We start from the raw sequence: 18,596 nt of genomic DNA, 5'->3' as shown, positions 1-18,596 counted from the left end.
ATCACGGGGGGTAACAAGGAGAGGCCGTGAGGAGTTAAGCATAATTGTAAGCATTGTACAGTTATTAATTAGGACGTCTGAGGCAGACACGTACGTTAAATTCGGTTGGCTTCCGGGGTGAAGAAGGAGGAGGAGGAAGAAGAGAGAGAGACCAGGCAGCAGCAGTGACACAACAGAGCATATCATGGAACAGAAGACACATGACTCAAATACCAGACTGTCATCAACCAAGAGCGAGAAAGAAGAGCAAAAGTGAAAATGTGAGAGAGCAGAGAGGCAGAATGAGAACAGCAGAGGGTAAAGAGTCACAGAGCCTCACAGGAAGCGAACAGGAGAGCGAAAGAGCGCAAAAGAAGGAAGGTGACGGAGACACACATCACACAGGTTGTTTCCAGAGTATGGAGCACAATGCAAAAGCGCAACAACAAAGCGTCACGTGACATATTTGATGATGAGCATTTTGGCAGTATGCAAACCAAGTGCTGCAAATATATTGTTTTGTGTCTGCATTGTATGAGTTTATCTATCAAAGCTTTCAGCATAAAAGACGACACTAACATACATTCACCTTAATGAGCTGTTCTCTTGAATGTATGCTGCACAACAAAGGACCTCGCCTTTCAGACAGTCCTGCCATTTTAAAATAAATAGATACTGTTTAGAAAAATTGTCGGCTGTCTTGGAAATCAAAATTCGCAGCTGCAAAGAGCACCACGGCGCACACAGGGAAATGTGTTGAATAGCTTTGATAATGATGTGCAATGCTTCGTTTCTCATTTAAAAGAAAAAAAAAGTAATGAGTCTATGCCAGATGCAAATGAAAGTTTGATTATTATCGCTCCAGAGGAATAATATAGCTCATTTTAGCTGATGAAAGACTAAAAAAAAGTCATAATAATAACAAACAACATTTTGGCAGATGAAGCACAATTCACTCATTATTTCTGAATATATTTGAGCATTTAGATGCTACAAACTTTGGTTTGCATAGAACCTAAATATCACATGCACTGACGACTAAAGGGTTGTGTATGAAGTAAAGCTGAGCTCCCGACTCTTAGAAAAGTTTTTCACTTACGTGCTTTGCCAGATCTGGACTTTTAGAATCAATATCATACCTGAAATCACAAAGAGACCACAAATGGCAGAGGTTAGTGCGTAGGCACGACAACAGAAGATTTTTTTTGTGCTGGTGCTAATTAAAGGAAAGTGACTGCGGTGTGGACACTTTTTGTCTGTCAATCACACACCGGGGGAGAGCCGCCTAGCCCAAAAAAAAGAAAAAATGGGGAGGGGGGAAGAAACACGTAAGCAGTAATGTGACAGTTAATTAAGGAAGTCATTCTATAGTTTATGAATGTAATTTCCACTCTCTGCCAGGGGGCACATACTGAAACAATCCACCAAAGGAGAGTGGGTTTGGAGCATCTGCCAGTCAAACTTAATGGAAAAGTAATTAAATCTGAGCACGCCCTGCCTCCCACCTCTGTGATAAAAGAGAGAAGTAAATGAGTAACACAGATTGTGAGGGAGTGCACTCCCTCCTTTACTGTCCCAGTCTTGCACCAAATTAATTCATTAAGTGTCTAAAACTCCTCAGAGACCTTCAGTGCAGTCCTGGAAGGAAACATCCTAGTCCACCAGGGAATTCATGCTTTGGCGGATATGGATTTTTGTAAGAACATCTCCAATCCTGCAGGAAGAAGGGGGTGGAGAAATTATCCTGATTCTGTTCTGGGAGACCTCAAAATGAAGCTGCACCTTCCTGACCCTTTCACTAGTCAGACCTTTTCAACAGAGGAACGCCAGGACAGCGGTCTTTGTGAGTTTTATGGGACTTGCTTTCAGACATTTGCTTTTCTTAGCAGCAGGAAGATTAAGGATAAAACTTTATATGAAATATTTATCACCTTATACCAATCTCCACTCAACGAATGACTACTGAGACACTGCACCAATGAATAATTCCTTGGGAGAGACTCAAGCTGATGACGAGCAAGAGAAGATAGAAAAAGAGTGACTTTGAGAGAAAATGACAGGCAGGAAAAAGGGGAGAAGGGATGATGAGATAGATGGGGGACAAGGAAGCACGGTAAGGGAGAGGATGTTAAGAAGATGCTGCGTTGGAAATAAATGAAGAACTGGAGAAGAGGGCGGCATAACTAAAAAAAAAAAACCTCAGTGTGTGTCCTCAGAGAAATGGATCAAATAGAATAACTCACACGTCAAAGCGCAGATTCTGCTTCTCCTCGAAGAAGTAGTCCAGGATGTACTTCCTGACAAAGTCTGGGTTTAGCGTGTTGTCTATCACCTCTGTTCTCCCAAACTAGAGACAAGACAAGGTAGACGTGAACAAGAAGCTTTGAGAATCTGTATTTACTGCTCTATTACCTCACACCATCCCATCTATCATGCTACCAAACAGCCATCTGAATTAGTAGCTTTCATTGAGATCAGAACAGGAATAAAAAAATCAGAAGGTTCTATCTTCTTCTTTACCTTTTCACATTGTGCTGGGCATGCATAAGCTTGCAGAAGGCATTTTATTGAGTCCAATTACACTAATTTTCTTTAATACCACATTCACGCCTCCATCATTCTCTAAAGCCACTTCTAGGGTTCCCCTTTGCTTTTACAAAGGGGAACTAACAACACTCCTGCAAAAGGAAGAAAAAGTAAAGCTGCCAGGGCAGACACCAAAAACCATTACATCAGTGTTACACAGCAAGACTTTGTGATGAGGTGATGTTCTGACAAACAAATCAACAAAAATGGAAAGAGTTGCACCCTCTTCCTCGTGAGCACACGCGCATTAATTGTTATCCGACATGAATAATTCAGTCAGAAAGTCAGAGAAGTGATGTCAAGCTGCATAAATAAAACATCGCCGGTAAAAAAGAGTAACCATAAACTGACACGGTGAATTAATAATAGCAGTGTTAGGGCTTAATAAGGAGATGAAACAGCGGGATTACAGACTCACACTTTTGTGATTACATCCAATGGGGTTAAGACTCAAAGTGAGTCCTAACATGAAAGCAGACAAGCCACACTACGCGAGCAGAATACGTTGAACGGATGGACGCCGATGCTAATGCAAAGACAGTCAGGGTGGATTGTGTGCAACTTATGACAGCCTAAGAGTGTGGGTTTGTTCAAGTGTAGCCTGCCATCAGGTATAAAAGTGTGTCTAGGTCTATAAAAGTTTAACTACTTTGTGTGCATGTGTGTGTGTGTGTCACTACCTCCTCTCCTGCTTTTCCTGTCAAAAAATGTGAGAGCTCTGCTCCAGCAAACGCAAAGAAGGTGAAATCTGTCCCGAGCGAACAGCAGCCTATTTTTAATGACAGAAGGTGTATGTGGCAGCGGGAGGGCTATAGCATATTCACTTTGGTGCCACGCCAAACATAACAAAGGAAGAAGAATCAGCACCAGAGCAGCTAAAAAAGCCACCCGAGGAAATAACAGATCTCCCACTCCACACATTATCTCCACCTTGGCAAGTACACGGCCAACATGTAAAGCCAACGTTGCAAAGCTCTACAATTAACTGTCAAGAGAGAAAAAAAAGACCCTTCCTGCAGGGATAGCCGGGTGCTGGCAGTGTGACTTCTTTCCCTTAAGTAACCCTGTACTGAAATAAATTGTGAGCCCTAACGTTAGAAGATTTATCTTGGTAAAAAGATTAACGTCAAGGAGTTTGAAAGGAATTTATGCAGGTTGTACTATGTCAGCTGCTCAGGTAAGTGAAAGTGCGAGACAGGGGAAAATCTGTCATGCACCTGGAGTAATAACTGATGAGGGAGTTGGATATTAAGACTTTAAGTCATGCTGCAGGAAAATGATGGATTGTCAGATTCATGTTGTGACCAAAAGTGAGTTAAGAGCTCACTGGTTTCTTAGGAAGCAAAACACAATGCATGTGTAACATCTGCTTTCATGTTCTTCTGTTGATGAGGTGTGTGAATGATCAGCAGCTGATGGGGAAGCTTGTCCCGTAGAAGGGTAATTGGATTACAGATGGCTGGTGGCACACTGGCTACCAACCACACTTACTCCCAGGAGAACAAAAACACATTACCTGACAGAGGGGCAAAAGAGGCACTCCGCTTTATCAATTCTGCACAGCTTGACTCGGCTGCTCGCAAAGCCAGCTGTCATCTGCAGCTGAAGACACAGGCCTATCTCCTTCAGGGAGAGGCATTCAGCCTGCACCCACAGTTTGTACGCTCGAGGTGGGGCACTATAACCCGAGGTGACAACTGTAGGAGACTTATCACGAATGAGTGCAACACTTGATGCTCATCCATATTTGCATGATAAAATGTTAAAAGTACTTTCTGGCTTAGGAACAGAATATTACTGCGTTGATACCAGTACAAAGACTTGCTTTTCTGCGAGTCAAGGCCGGCAGACATTCGTTCAGAGACATAAGAGGAAAAACTGTCAAGCATCAACCTCAAGTGTTGTTAAGGCTGCAGAAGACTTCTTCGTCTTCTCTTTGAGATGCACTTGGCAATGCAAATCTGCAATGCATGTCTGTTGACAGTAAATAGTCTCCAGTCTGCTTCTCCTCCCAAACTGCTCAGTCTCAGTAGAGTAAAAACAGGAAGTCGATCTCCTTGCCATTAGGAAACACACTGCCAACACATTGCAATCAGTCTGAGTCAGTCCATGCCAATGAGGGCTACCTTTAAGTTTTTTTACAATAAGAGACTCAATTCAACTGTATTCTGGTTATATTTGTATATAAAAGCAAGGCTGCTGAGTGCTTGTGTCACTATTAGTGGAGGAATTTCTAAACCTCTGTTTCAAATCTGTGAGGTTTTGTTTAATGTCAATTTCTTTGTATATAAAGGGCAAAATATATTAAACAGACAGCAATAAGTAGCTTTTTTCTGATTTACCAGAGTAACCTTGGTATTATCACAAAAAGATTGCATGCGATTGCCAACTTCATCACAAAATCATAGCAGACCAACTCCGTATTTATCGCCTTCTGGATGCACCAAATCTACCTTAAAGACAGCAGTAGTCGCAGACCAGGTCTCCATGTTCGAAGCAACCGTATCAAAGGCAATAAGATTGCAAGTGCCTGTAGCATAATATGAAAACTGTGTGATGTTCAACAGCATCAACATGAGCAGGTAGCTGTCCAGTGAATTCACAGCAAACAAGTGTATGCACGGTGCAGACAGCACCATTGCCTAAATCGAAGAGTATTTCAAGTAGCGAGAAATCACTTAGGTGTTATAAAGGCAACTTTGGACTGTGTCCTGACCTGATTCTTCCAACATGGCTGGCTTTGAATGAAAGTCAACCTTTTTTCCAGAGTCAAAGGGTTGGCCGGCAATCGATCACAACCATAAGAAACATTAAGACTCCGGCATAGAAGTACCAAAAAAAGGAAGGGAGAAGGGAGAGAGCTGAAGATGACGAGCATCTCCAAAAGTTGATTCTGTTCATCTGGACGTGGCATTTTGTGGGAGAAACGTTTTGTCACTCATCCAAGTTTCAAGCTTATAAACAGGAAATTTGCATAATGACTGAAACCAGCCCACTGAAGGAACAATGGGCTGGGAGGTCAGTTCCTTAATCATAATTATGCAGATTCTCATGACCATTGATCAACAACCACTGACCAAAACCCACTGATCAAAGACCACTGATCAATGGCCATGAGTACCATTCACAGAGAGTTGGGGAATGGCTGCAATCACAGCATTGTAAGATGGCGAAAGATGTACCCTTAGGCCCCCTCCTCGATTCAGAGATGGTCTTTCCCTTTTCACGTAAATGGCCTCCTTGACTCCGCCCTCAAACCAGCGTTCCTCCCTGTCCAGGATGTGAACATCCTCATCATTGAAAGAGTGTCCACTGGCCTGTAGGTGTAAATAGACTGCAGAGTCCTGACCTGACGAGGTAGCTCTTCTGTGTTGTGCCATCCGCTTCGCCACAGGTTGTTTGGTTTCCCTGATGTATAACGGTGTGTTCACACCGAACGCGATAGAGGCAGGCAGAGCGTCAGGCTTACATGTAAAGTCAATGGAAAGGCGCGCTGACCCGCGATTGCGGCTCCCGCGAAAATTCGGAAGCAGATTTGCGTCGCGAAAACGCCTGAAACGCCTGAAACGCGCTACACTCACGCGCGAAAAAAACCACGCGCGTGAGTTTATGTGTTGCATTTTGTGCATACACGCGTTTCGCGTCCCCCGCTCGAGTTGGAAAAATCTGAACTCCAGCGTCAAATCGCGCCGCGACAACCAATCAGGAGCCTGGTGACGTGGCTGTTACCTAGTTCAAAGGGGCAGATCCAGCCAAAGCCCTTTATTCTTCAATAGAAAGAAGGCTAATCAATGCCGTAGCAAACAACCCGGAGCCGTACGACACCAGCTGCTTTCTGGACCGAGACAGGAATATAAAGGACCGAGCTTGGAGGAAGATATGTAAAGAGATCGGGCAACCTGGTAAGTTCATTCATTTTTCTTAAGTTTTCTCTAAAGTTTTCACTGACCCGGGGAAGCCGCACAAAAGCTAGCAAGCCACCGCTATTTTCCCACTGACGTACAAATACCGTTCTGCTTTTAGGCATGTTGTCATTTAAGAATATATTTTATTGTTTATTAATAAACAGCACACAGTGGTCCCGCTGTTCATCCGTCACTGCCTCTTTTTTCTTAATTTTCATTTTCTTTTTTTGCACCGGACAGCATTGCATTCTGCAGCCTGATTGACAAATCTCCTGCGCTTGCCAAATTTATCATGTTTGGTTTTGATAACCATCACGTCCAATAGAAAAAACAGCACAAAAACACCCATAACTATGAGCCTCATTCGGAAATAGACACCTGCACCGCGAGGGAAAAAGGCGCACGAAAGTGGCGGGCAGATGAAGACAAACCGCGGCATATTAATACTTTTACGTTTTGCAATCTACAAAGGTTTGCACTTTGAGAATCAATTGTGAGAACTGTGACCAATGTTCATGTGTGTGTGTGGAAAACAGTGTATAAAGTGCGTGGCCAGGGGCTAGTTATTCTGAGAACCCCTGCTGCAATAAATGAGGGACCACTGTATACTCTATGATTATTATATTCAACCTGTTAACATTTAATACTGTATTGATAGAACCAACTGATTCTGAAGCAGAGCATCCCCTGTTGCTTCTCCTGGCTCCCCAGTCCCTGAGCTCCTGCTGCTGCACCCACAGATATGTACAGCAAGCACTGATACCTTTTTAGTCGGTGGGATTGCCTGTGATCACCTTTACTAAATATCTACAACCAATCTGATTATATCCTGTTTTTGGTTTGTTTGTTTTTTTCAAGGTTGAAATTAAAATCTAGTAGCAGCCTTCTCATTTCTTTGTGTTTTGTGCTGTTTTACAGGCCCACAGGGGAGGACGGCTCCGAGGCAGATGAGGGACGGGTCCCAGGACGGTCCATCGGTGGTGGAGCTGGAGCCACACCAGTCTCCAATGGAGCATTTCCTCCTTAGCCTGGTTCCTGCTCTGGAGAGCAGCTGGTCCTTTTTATTCCTGTCTCTCTGTAAATAATTATATTTTATATATTTATGTTTAATGTATTTCTGTGTGAGAATTTTAATATTATTTCAAATAAATTTTTATAATGACTAATGTCTCAGTTCTACTACACAGCAAATGTTGGCACACGACTTGACACATGTAGAATTTATTTCATATTATACTAATGACAAAATATACTAATACAGTGGGATGCAGAAGTTTGGGCAACCTTGTTAATAGACATTATTTTCCTGTATAAATCGTTGGTTGTTACAATAAAAAAATGTCAGTTAAATATATCATACAGGAGACACACACAGTGATATTTGAGAAGTGAAAATAAGTTTACTGGATTTACAAAAAGTGTGCAATAATTATTTAAACAAAATCAAGCAGGTGCATAAATTTGGGCACCACAAAAAAGAAATGAAATAAATATTTAGTGTATATCAATGTGTGTGTCTCCTATATGATATATGGGGTGCCTTTGTCTGGACGTGCTTCCCATCCAGAGCTGCACAGCACAGAGGGAAGTTCCAGCGCTCCTGGAGTCCCTCTGTGATGGACCGCCAGTCTCCAGGTGAAGGCACAGCCATGAAGTCGTCCACTAGACAGTCCCAGATGGCCGTCGCTGCCTGGGGGGTGATCTGGCTCACCGACTCTGTAACTGAACGCTTGGTGCTGAAGCAGTCCGCGGTGACAAGGAACCTGGACAAAATTGTTCAAAATCAGTATTATGTGTACTGCAGTTACAAAATACATTATTCAAATTCCAAAATACTTTTGTGATGTCAGATTTAAATCACAAAACTTAAATCTTACATAAAACATTTTGTAATTATAAGGATAATTACAAAATGTATATTAGATAATATCTAAAACAGTTGTGTTTTGTTTTAACTTTAACATATCATAATTTGATTGGTAGCAACTTTCACAACTACAGTGAGCCAATCACTCATAATTTCTAAACATGTCAATCAGGTAGGAATGAAGTAAGACATTAATAGAAATAAAGAGTTGTATGTTGACATGTAGCCCTTTCCTTGCTTAAATCATTAATATTTTTGAAAAATTAATCTGTGATAAGACAGCTTATCAAGATAGAACCATGTAACTAAAGATGAACCAAACTGTTCACAGTTTTATCTAACTCTGTTTTAATAAAGGCTGGTGACCCCTGCTATAGAGTCTGACAGCTGCAGGGATTATATACAAATATTCAACTATCCCAGAATTAAACCAGGTCTAAATAAAAAGGAGTGAGTATCACTACAAGGTTAACTCAGTGGTCCTAATGCTACAGTTTGATATCAGCAAACCCCGAGCACATACATTGATGTGACACCACAGCCATGCTATCATGCAAACACTGATAACAGCATAAATCGAATTAAATCGGGGCTTGATGAGAGCTTCTGAGTATCACTAGAAATATTATAAACAGTCGTCTCTGTACCACAGTTTGCTTTCAGTAAACACCGAGAGCATTAACATCCATGTTAGCAGTGTATAAATGGATGGTTTAGCATATATTAGCACAGGTGTCAATAAAGGACTACGTATTAAACACTTTTACTAACCTCACGCAGACGGACAGGCGCTCTGCAGGTGGGATTGAGCGCCTGTAGTTGGTGTCTAGGCGGACGATTCTGGGACCGACGCGGGACAGCAGGTCCTCAAACTGGCCGAGTGAATGACGGTGATAGCGCTGGAATCGGCCGTCATCCAGGCGCAGCTCCTGGAGCAAGTGGTGAAACTCACCAAACTGCTCACGCCTCTGGAGGACCTGATGGACCCAGGTACGGCAAGGATGTCCTTTACGCCGCTACTCTGCTCTCCACAGTAAATAGAGAAGGGAGACTCTCTCTTCAAGCGCTAGCTCGACAGCTGCCATCTTGCAAAGATACCGGTCTTGCAAAACTTCCTCCCACATCCCTCCCACATTTCCGGTTCACGCGCGTTAAAATATGATATTTTGGGGCGCGATGGATTTTTCTTGGACACGCGTAGAGGTGCGAATGTGCACGCGTCAAGTTAGGGGCGTTTGGGGCTTTTTTCACGCGCCCATCCTGGTGTTTAGAAAAAATGCGTCTCAACTGGTCCGATACTCCTGACACATATGGGATCACTACAGGTTTTCGCTTGGGCAGCGGTTGTCCTTCTCTCCTGGATCGGCTGGAGCTTTCTTTAAGTGCCTTTCCATCACCAGTGTGTGAATGGGTGGATGACTGGATATGTAAAGCGCTTTGGGGTCCTTAGGGACTAGGAAAGCGCTATATAAATACAGGCCATTTACCATTTACCATTTTACCATTTCCAGCTTTGACAAAAGTCCAGCTGGGATAACCACATTTACTCAGGGCCTTCTTGATGTGCTGTTCTTCTGGGTGGCTGTAGCTCAGGTGGCAGAGCAGGTCAGCCACTAACCAGAAGGTCAGTGGTTCGATCCCAGGCTGCCTCCTGGCTGCATGCCAAATATCCTCCCGGTCAAGATACTAACCCCGTGTTTGCCTACTGGTGGCGCCAGTGTTCGGCAGCCTCACCTCTGTCAGTGCGCCTCAGGGCAGCTGTGGCTACAATGTAGCTTGCCGTCACCAGTGTGTGAATGGGTGGATGACTGAATGTAGTGTAAAGCACTTTGGGGTCCTGAGTAAAGCGCTATACCAATACAATTTCTGCCTCCCTGGCCGCTGTGTCTGTGGAGATGGTGTTCGCTCTGTGTTGTAGCGTCCTGATGACACCCAGTTTGTGCTCCAGTGGATGATGAGAGTCAAACCTTAGATACTGATCCGTATGTGTAGGTTTACGGTAGACGTCAGCTGTCCCCCATTCCTGATGGAAATCTCACAGTCTAAGAAGGCTAACCTGCCACTTTTCATATCCTCCCTGGTGAATTTGATGTGTCGGTCCACCGAGTTAATGTAGTACGTCCTGAGATTTGATTTTCACCCAGGTGTCATCCACATATCTGAACCAATGGCTTGGTGGTGTTCCAGGGTAGGACAGCAAAGTCCTCTTTTCCACTTCTTCCATGTACAAATTGGCCACGATGGGTGAAACTGGGGAGCCCACGGCACACCCATGTTTCTGCCTGTAGAACTGACCCTTGTATGTGAAGTAGGTGGAATGAAGACACAGTTCCAAAAGCAAACACACTTGGTGGATGCTGAGAGTGGTCCTGTTGCTGAGGTTGGTGTCATCCTGTAATCTCTTACGGACTACCTCCAGCGCTTTCGTGACTGGGATGCAAGTGAAGAGAGATGTAACGTCGTACGAGACCATGGTTTCATATGCCTCCATAATGACATCTCTCACCTTCTCAACAAAATCCAAGGTTGTGGTGTTCAGAGCTGCCCACCAGCGGGTTGAGGATCGAAGCCAGAAACTTGGAGATGTTATAGGTTGTAAAGGTCCAGTTTTGTTTATTGATCTAAGCCTGAACAGCTACGCGTAGTGTCCAGTAGAGGGCTCTGTTGTTTAGTTAGCGGCAAGCTGCACTTCCAGCTCAGACCGGTTTTGTGGCGCACATTTCCCAGTAGGCAGCTCTCAATGAAGCGTGAAGCAGCGTGATACCGGACTCTAGCGAAACGAACAATTTGCAGCCCTTGGAATGCGGAGCGAGGTACATTTTTTAAGTTGTATTTCTTTACTTAATTGATATTTTGTTGTATTTTCTGCTTTATTTGAGTTCATATTTGTAATAAGCGTCTAAGAAAATGTATTTTTTAGAAAGTGAAAGAAAGTGTACTTTATTGGTCCCCGTGGGGAAAATCCCTCTCTGCATTTAACCCATTCACTCAGTGAAGCAGTGGGCAGCCATTGGGCGCCCGGGGAGCAGTGTGTAGGGACGGTACCTTGCTCAGGGGTACCTCTGGGTAGCTGTTCAGGGGAATCGAACCCCCGACCTTCCGATCATGGGGCCGCCACGCTACCTACTGAGCTATCCCTGCCCCCGTGTTTCTGTTTAGTTTTCACGGTGCATTGGCGCACCTGGCGCACTGTTAGATTCTGAATGAATCTCAAAGTAAAAATTACTGCACCCGTCGAGGCTCTCTCTATTTCTTCCTTGGTCCGGGGGACTGCTACAGTGAAAACTCGATCGCTGAGTGAAGGCTACTTGCTAGCTCCCATGCCAGATGAGTGCAGCCCGTGCCACGAGCTGGGTCCGTTTGTCAGCTGTGAGAGATTTCTACACCAGTCAAGATCATCTTTGCTTCGTTGCCTACCTCCCCTTTGAACTCTGATGGTCACTTTACGAAGGTGCAGGTATTATGCCCATTAAGGACTTTGCTGATAACAGGACTCTGCACTCTAATTCAGAATTACTTGCCTTAAATATTTTTGTGGTTACAGCCTTAAAGGTATACTGCATTGCACTGAGTAATTACAATCTTTAAATTGTATGGGTTTATTCTTCTTGAAAGTAACGTATATCAGCGGTATTTACAGTTACATTTTGTCTAATATGTGGGTGCTAATCTGTTTATTTATGTGATGTAAACGTCTGATGTGAGCATTGTTTCCAAAAGTAACACTCACGTAAGTTTAAGTCCAGACGTTATCGCATAGAGCAACATACACATTACAGTAACAAAATGTTGAACGCTGCTGAAGAAGCCGACGACTCAGAGCAACAAGGAGTAAGATCCAGCAATCGTGAAAGGCATTTAACTGAAAAGGGTAAAGAAATGCAGGAATATGAGGCAAAGAAAAATGAGAAGGCATTTAACAAAGCTTATGACACTTGGAAGAAGGCAGCTAAAGAAATCAGAACAAAGCTGAAAACTTTCTGCTCACCTGAAGAGCTAAACAATGCCAGTCATGACATAAGAGACAAGCACGCTGTAGTACAACAGCATTATGAACCCATTCGCCGCAGCCAATCCATGACGCCCGACATTGTTAAGCGAATGGATGCTTGTGCAGTGCTTACAACTGACATTTGTGAAGTTGTTGCTAAACGACAGGAAAATATCGATCAGCTCTTTAACGATCGCCTTGAAAAGGAAAGAGTACGAGTGATGTTAAACAAAAGGGACTATGGTTCTGTGTTTGGTGATACAAAAACTGAAACGTCGTTCCCAGAGGGTTCAGTTGCACGCTCAAAGGCAGATTCTACTGGCAGTCGTGAGGTGGAAGCAGAAGCTGAACTTGCAGCCAAAGTGGAACAAGCAAAGGCCACACAAGAAATATTGGCACAGGAAACCAAGATCAGCCAAATGGAAAATGAGTGGAAAATAAAGGAAGTGGAAACAAAGGCAAAGTTGGAGGAGGAAAAGACTAAACTTCAACAGTTAAAGGCAGACAGCGAAGTGAAAGTAGCAGCTGCACGAGTAAGTGTCAGGTTCGACGGTGCCCCGACCGGCGACCTGTGTGTGTGTGTTTGTTCTCCCGCTCTGTTTTTGTCTCCGTTGTAGTTGTTACGCGGTTGCGTAGCAACGGGAGATGTCCGACCCGGAAGTTCCGCCACTCTGAGTGGTCCCACCTGCAACTGATTCCTCGCCAGCTGCTGCCAATCATCCACCATTGTGACAGAACTATTTAATGGTGTGGCTGAGTGACAGACAGCGCTGGAGTATTCCACCAAGCCGGGCTACGAGTGAGACGGAGATACGAGAGGAGAGACGTCACTGTTTACGAAAGTCGTATGGACACACGAGGGGAGCACGGAAGGGACTTAGCACTATGGATTACTTTGGATTTGCTTCACTGTAAATAAAGACACTGTTCAATCTTAACGAGCGATCCGCGTCTGGGTTCTCTTACTCATCACCCCCGTAACAGAATACTCCAGCCACTTACATGGACCCAGCGGACGCCGCTCCGGTTCTGCGAGAACTCTCGATTCAAGGTGAGATGTTGGAACGCCATGAAAAAATGATGAAACATGTTGTTGAAGAACAAACTGTGTTACGGCAGCTGGTTGCTGAATTAAAAGGGATTTTGCTAACTCCCCCTGGGGCTGCAGCTGATGCTCCGTCGCCCGGGCCGTCTCTCAGCACAGCCGCGGATTCTCCTCTGCCTCCTTCCCCTCCCACACTGCAGCGCAAGCACCCGCTGCCGGCCCCTGAGAAGTTTAGTGGGGATCTGGATAAGAGCCGCGGGTTCTTAACACAATGTTCGTTCATTTTTAGAGAACAGCCTCGGTCTTATTTCTCAGATGGAGCCAAGGTGGGGTTAATGGTGGAATCAATGACTGGACGCGCTTTACAATGGGCCCAGGCCGTGGTAAGCATGCAACCTGCTATCTCTTATGAAGATTTTTTGTGCAAATTTCGTTGTGTTTTTGACAAAGGCTCCAGCGCCGACAGCGCAGCACATCGCATGTTTTCCCTGAAACAAGGATGGAGGAGTGTAGCGGACTTCTCGATTGACTTCTGGATTTTGGCCGAGGAGACCGGCTGGCAAGAAAATGCACTACGAGGGGCTTTCATAAACGGCCTGAACGAAAATCTAAAACGTGAGTTGGCCTCAAGAGAACTGCCTAAGTCGCTCAGTGCTTTGGTGAATGTGTGCATTCAGTTGGATGAGCATAGGCGTGAGTTTGGACGGCGACCAGCGGGCGGCAGCAAAACCTCGGCAGGGCCCTCTCTCGAGTGGAGACGGGAGTGGGAGGAACAGCCGTTGGAGGAGGAGCAGCCCATGCAGATCGGTCAAGCCAGCTTTAGGTCTGTGGCCCGACGGAGAAGACCTCAGGGGGGTGAGTGTTTCACTTGCAGAAAGAGAGGACACTTTTCTGATAAATGCCCAGAGTCGGGAAAAGACGCTGCTCGTCAGTAGCCGTGGGCATACTGACGGGCGTTACCGCAAACATCTTGCCCCACCTCAGCTGTCCTGCCAAATTGATTTTCCAGTCCTGTATTCACCCATGTAGTGCTTTAATCGATTCGGGGGCCGAACAAAGTTTTATTGACGAAGCCCTGGCCCAGACGTTGGGCATACCTGTTGAACCCTTACCTGAGGTCCTCCAGGTGGCGGCGCTGAATGGTGCCCCCTTGGCCAGTATAACACATTGCACTACTGATTTGACTCTTTCTCTTTCCGGAAACCATGTTGAACAAATCAGCCTATTTCTGTTCAAGGCTCCTCACACTCCGCTAGTTTTGGGCTACCCCTGGCTCGAACGCCATAACCCGCAGATCGATTGGGAGAACAGCAGGATAACTGGGTGGAGTCCTAAGTGTCATGAACAGTGTTTACGTTCTGCTACAGTTAGCCAGACGTCCACTAGCCCATCTTCACCTGACGCTCCTCCCGATTTGACTGCAGTTCCAGCTGAATATCACGACCTAGCCCAGGTGTTCAGTAAAGAAAAGGCCCAGTCTCTTCCCCCCCATCGTCCGTACGATTGTGGGATAGACTTGCTACCCGGCGCTCCCTTGCCCACAAGCCGTCTATACAGTATTTCGAAATCAGAGCGAGAGGTAATGGAGGGCTACATCACCGACTCGCTGGCGGCCGGGATAATCCGGCAGTCCACCTCTCCTCTCGCGGCAGGTTTCTTCTTCGTTGAGAAGAAAGACAAAACGCTCCGCCCCTGCATTGACTTTCGAGGTCTTAACAAGATAACCATTAAGAACAAATACCCGCTTCCTTTACTCACCTCTGCTTTTGAACTCCTTCAGGGGGCTGCCATCTTTTCTAAACTGGACCTCCGCAGTGCTTATCATCTGGTGAGAATCCGCCAGGGGGATGAGTGGAAGACGGCGTTCAACACGCATCGTGGGCACTTTGAATATTTGGTGATGCCTTTCGGGCTCACGAATGCTCCGGCGGTCTTCCAAGCCATGATAAATGATGTTTTACGGGACTTCATTAATCATTGTGTTTTCGTTTATCTAGACGACATCCTTGTGTTTTCTCGGAACCCAGCTGACCATGTCAAGCACGTGAGAATGGTGTTGCAGCGCCTGTTGGAGAACCGGCTGTTTGTAAAGGCAGAGAAGTGTGAGTTTCACGTGCAGACAGTCTCCTTTTTGGGGTTCATCATCGAGGAGGGACGGCTGCGGGCAGATCCGGCCAAAGTGAGGGCAGTGGTGGAATGGCCTGAACCCAAGAACCGTAAGCAGCTGCAGAAGTTTCTGGGATTTGCCAACTTCTATCGACGGTTTATCCGCAATTTCAGTCAGGTCGCCCTGCCTCTCACCAACCTAACCTCTCCTAAGCAGCCATTCCAGTGGTCTCCCGGCGCTGAACGGGCTTTTGTGAGACTCAAGCACCTCTTTTCCTCAGCTCCGGTGTTGGTACAGGCAGACATCAGTCAACCTTTTTTTGTGGAGGTGGATGCTTCAGACGCAGGTGTGGGGGCAATACTATCCCAACGAGTGAATGCAAAATTACACCCATGTGCCTTTTTCTCATGTCGCTTATCTCCTGCAGAGTGCAATTACGACGTTGGAGACCGGGAGCTCCTCGCCATTAAGTTGGCGCTTGAAGAGTGGCGACATTGGCTCGAAGGCAGCGAGCATCCGGTGGTTATCTGGACAGACCACAAGAACTTGACCTACCTCCAAGCGGCCAAAAGACTGAATGCCCGGCAGGCCAGGTGGGCTCTGTTTTTCACTCGGTTTAACTTGACCATCTCTTACAGACCTGGCTCCCGCAATCTTAAAGCAGATGCTTTATCGCGCCAATTTTCCCCGGATCTCGACCCAGACGAGAAGGAGAGACCCATTCTGCCATCCTCGTGCTTCGTGGGGGCTCTGACCTGGGACATAGAGCGGGTTATTAAGGCTGCCCAGCGGTCGGAACCTGATCCGGGCACTGGGCCCGATGGGAGGATGTTTGTTCCCGCGGCGGTCCGAAGTAAGGTCCTTCACTGGGTCCATACGGCCAAGTTTGCCTGCCACCCGGGTAAAAACCGCACTATCGCCTTTCTGCAACGTTTGTTTTGGTGGCCGACTCTAGGGAAGGACGCTCGGGAGTATGTGGCCGCTTGCCCCGTTTGTGCCCGAAACAAGGTCTCCTGTTCACCCCCTGCTGGCCTCCTTCGTCCGTTGCCTGTGCCCAGCCGCCCGTGGTCTCATATTGCACTGGACTTTGTTACCGGTCTTCCCCCCTCCTCGGGTCACACAGTCATCTTGACCGTGATCGATCGCTTCTCAAAGGCTGTTCATTTCGTTGCTCTGCCGAAACTCCCTTCGGCCCTGGATACTGCCAAGATTCTCACGCAGCAGGTGTTCCGTCTCCATGGGGTTCCCCAAGATATCGTGTCCGATCGGGGTCCCCAATTCACGTCGCGAGTGTGGAAGGAGTTTTGTAAGGAACTGGGGGCCCAGGCCAGCTTGTCGTCCGGCTTCCACCCTCAAACCAACGGGCAAGCGGAACGGGCTAATCAAGAGCTCGAAGCGATGCTGCGTTGTGTGGTCTCTTCGAACCAGTCATCATGGAGCGATCAACTGGCGTGGGTCGAATATGCCCATAATGCTAGCACGTCGGCGGCTACTGGGGTTTCCCCGTTTGAGGCCTCCCTGGGGTATCAGCCCCCGCTTCTCTCTGTGTCGGAGGGGGAATTGTCGGTTCCTTCAGTCCAGCACCACCTGCGGCGCTGCCGGCGGGCATGGCGCGCCACCCGGACCGCCCTCTTGAGGACCGCTGAGCAGAACAAGAGACTTGCGGATCGCCGCCGTGCTCCGGCCCCTGCATACCAGGTCGGGCAACAGGTATGGCTGTCTGCGAAATATGTTCCTCTGAGGGTCGAGTCTAGGAAACTGGCTCCACGCTTTATCGGGCCCTTCCCCATCCTGGCCGTGTTGAATCCTGTGACTGTACGTTTGTCTCTTCCCCGTTCCATGAGAATTCACAATGTCTTTCATGTGTCCCAGGTGAGGCCTGTCCGGACCAGCCCTTTGTGCCCGCCCTCCGGGCCCCCGCCACCCGCCCGGATTATCGACGGCTCGCCGGCGTATTCCGTATCGCGGATATTGGATGCCCGGCGCCGCGGTAGGGGCTTTCAGTTTTTGGTGGACTGGGAGGGGTACGGTCCGGAAGAGCGTTCTTGGGTGCCGCGGTTCTCGATGCTGCCATGGTGAAAGACTTCCGCCGCAGGCACCCTGATAAGTTTGCTGGGTCGCCGGGAGGCTCCCATTAGAGGGGGGGTACTGTCAGGTTCGACGGTGCCCCAACCGGCGACCTGTGTGTGTGTGTGTGTTTGTTCTCCCGCTCTGTTTTTGTCTCCGTTGTAGTTGTTACGCGGTTGCGTAGCAACGGGAGATGTCCGACCCGGAAGTTCCGCCACTCTGAGTGGTCCCACCTGCAACTGATTCCTCGCCAGCTGCTGCCAATCATCCACCATTGTGACAGAACTATTTAATGGTGTGGCTGAGTGACAGACAGCGCTGGAGTATTCCACCAAGCCGGGCTACGAGTGAGACGGAGATACGAGAGGAGAGACGTCACTGTTTACGAAAGTCGTATGGACACACGAGGGGAGCACGGAAGGGACTTAGCACTATGGATTACTTTGGATTTGCTTCACTGTAAATAAAGACACTGTTCAATCTTAACGAGCGATCCACGTCTGGGTTCTCTTACTCATCACCCCCGTAACAGTAAGAGCCCTTAGCGCTCAAAATGACATTGAAAGCCATGATCAAGTGTCCTGCTACAACTTAGAAAATTCCGCAAATCTCCCCAACAGCGCACCACGGCTCTCTTTAAATCCACAAGCACCAACATTTAGACCTCACAATACTACTCCAGAACGTGAAGAACTTAGCTTAGTTCAAGCCCTCGCCAGCTCTCTTACCCTAAACAGGCTTCCTGTACCTGAGCCCACTATCTTTAGTGGCGACCCCCTAAAGTTTATGGATTGGAAGGTATCCTTTATGGCACTAATTGGTGACAAACCTTTACCTGTGTGTGAGAAAATGTTGTATCTAAAGAGCTATCTTGCAGGTGAAGCACGAAAGGCAGTAGAGGGATATTTCTTCCGCAACAATGAGCAGGCATACGCAGGCATATGGAGCGTTTTAGAGGAAAGGTATGGCAGCCCATTTGTTATCCAAAGAGCCTTTAGGGCTAAACTCACAAAATGGCCTAAAATAGCTGCCAATGATCCTAAAGCACT

General features: G+C 46.7%; 1 protein-coding gene across 2 annotated transcripts in view; it reads right to left on the bottom strand.

Moving 5' to 3' along the window:
* Positions 1 to 18,596, bottom strand: part of cpne5a (copine Va) — a 95,415-nt gene that overhangs the window by 57,826 nt on the left and 18,993 nt on the right. Inside the window, exons 4-6 of one of the 2 annotated variants that reach the window (XM_086277376.1) lie at positions 2,223 to 2,326; positions 1,079 to 1,118; positions 95 to 109 (exon numbers count right to left, since the gene is read on the bottom strand). In XM_086277376.1, the coding sequence (XP_086133502.1) occupies positions 95 to 109; positions 1,079 to 1,118; positions 2,223 to 2,326 (159 nt within the window). The remainder of the gene's footprint in view (positions 1 to 94; positions 110 to 1,078; positions 1,119 to 2,222; positions 2,327 to 18,596) is intronic. The other variant, XM_086277377.1, reaches the window with a different exon arrangement.

Source organism: Aulonocara sp. 'chitande type north' Nkhata Bay, linkage group LG20 (genome assembly GCF_057382095.1).
Source record: "Aulonocara sp. 'chitande type north' Nkhata Bay isolate Kocher_YH1m ecotype deep benthic linkage group LG20, A_spYH_male_GT1.1, whole genome shotgun sequence".
Lineage (NCBI taxonomy): Eukaryota > Metazoa > Chordata > Actinopteri > Cichliformes > Cichlidae > Aulonocara > Aulonocara sp. 'chitande type north' Nkhata Bay.
Note: the sequence above shows the minus strand (reverse complement) of the source record. Positions and strands in the feature narration are given on the sequence as shown.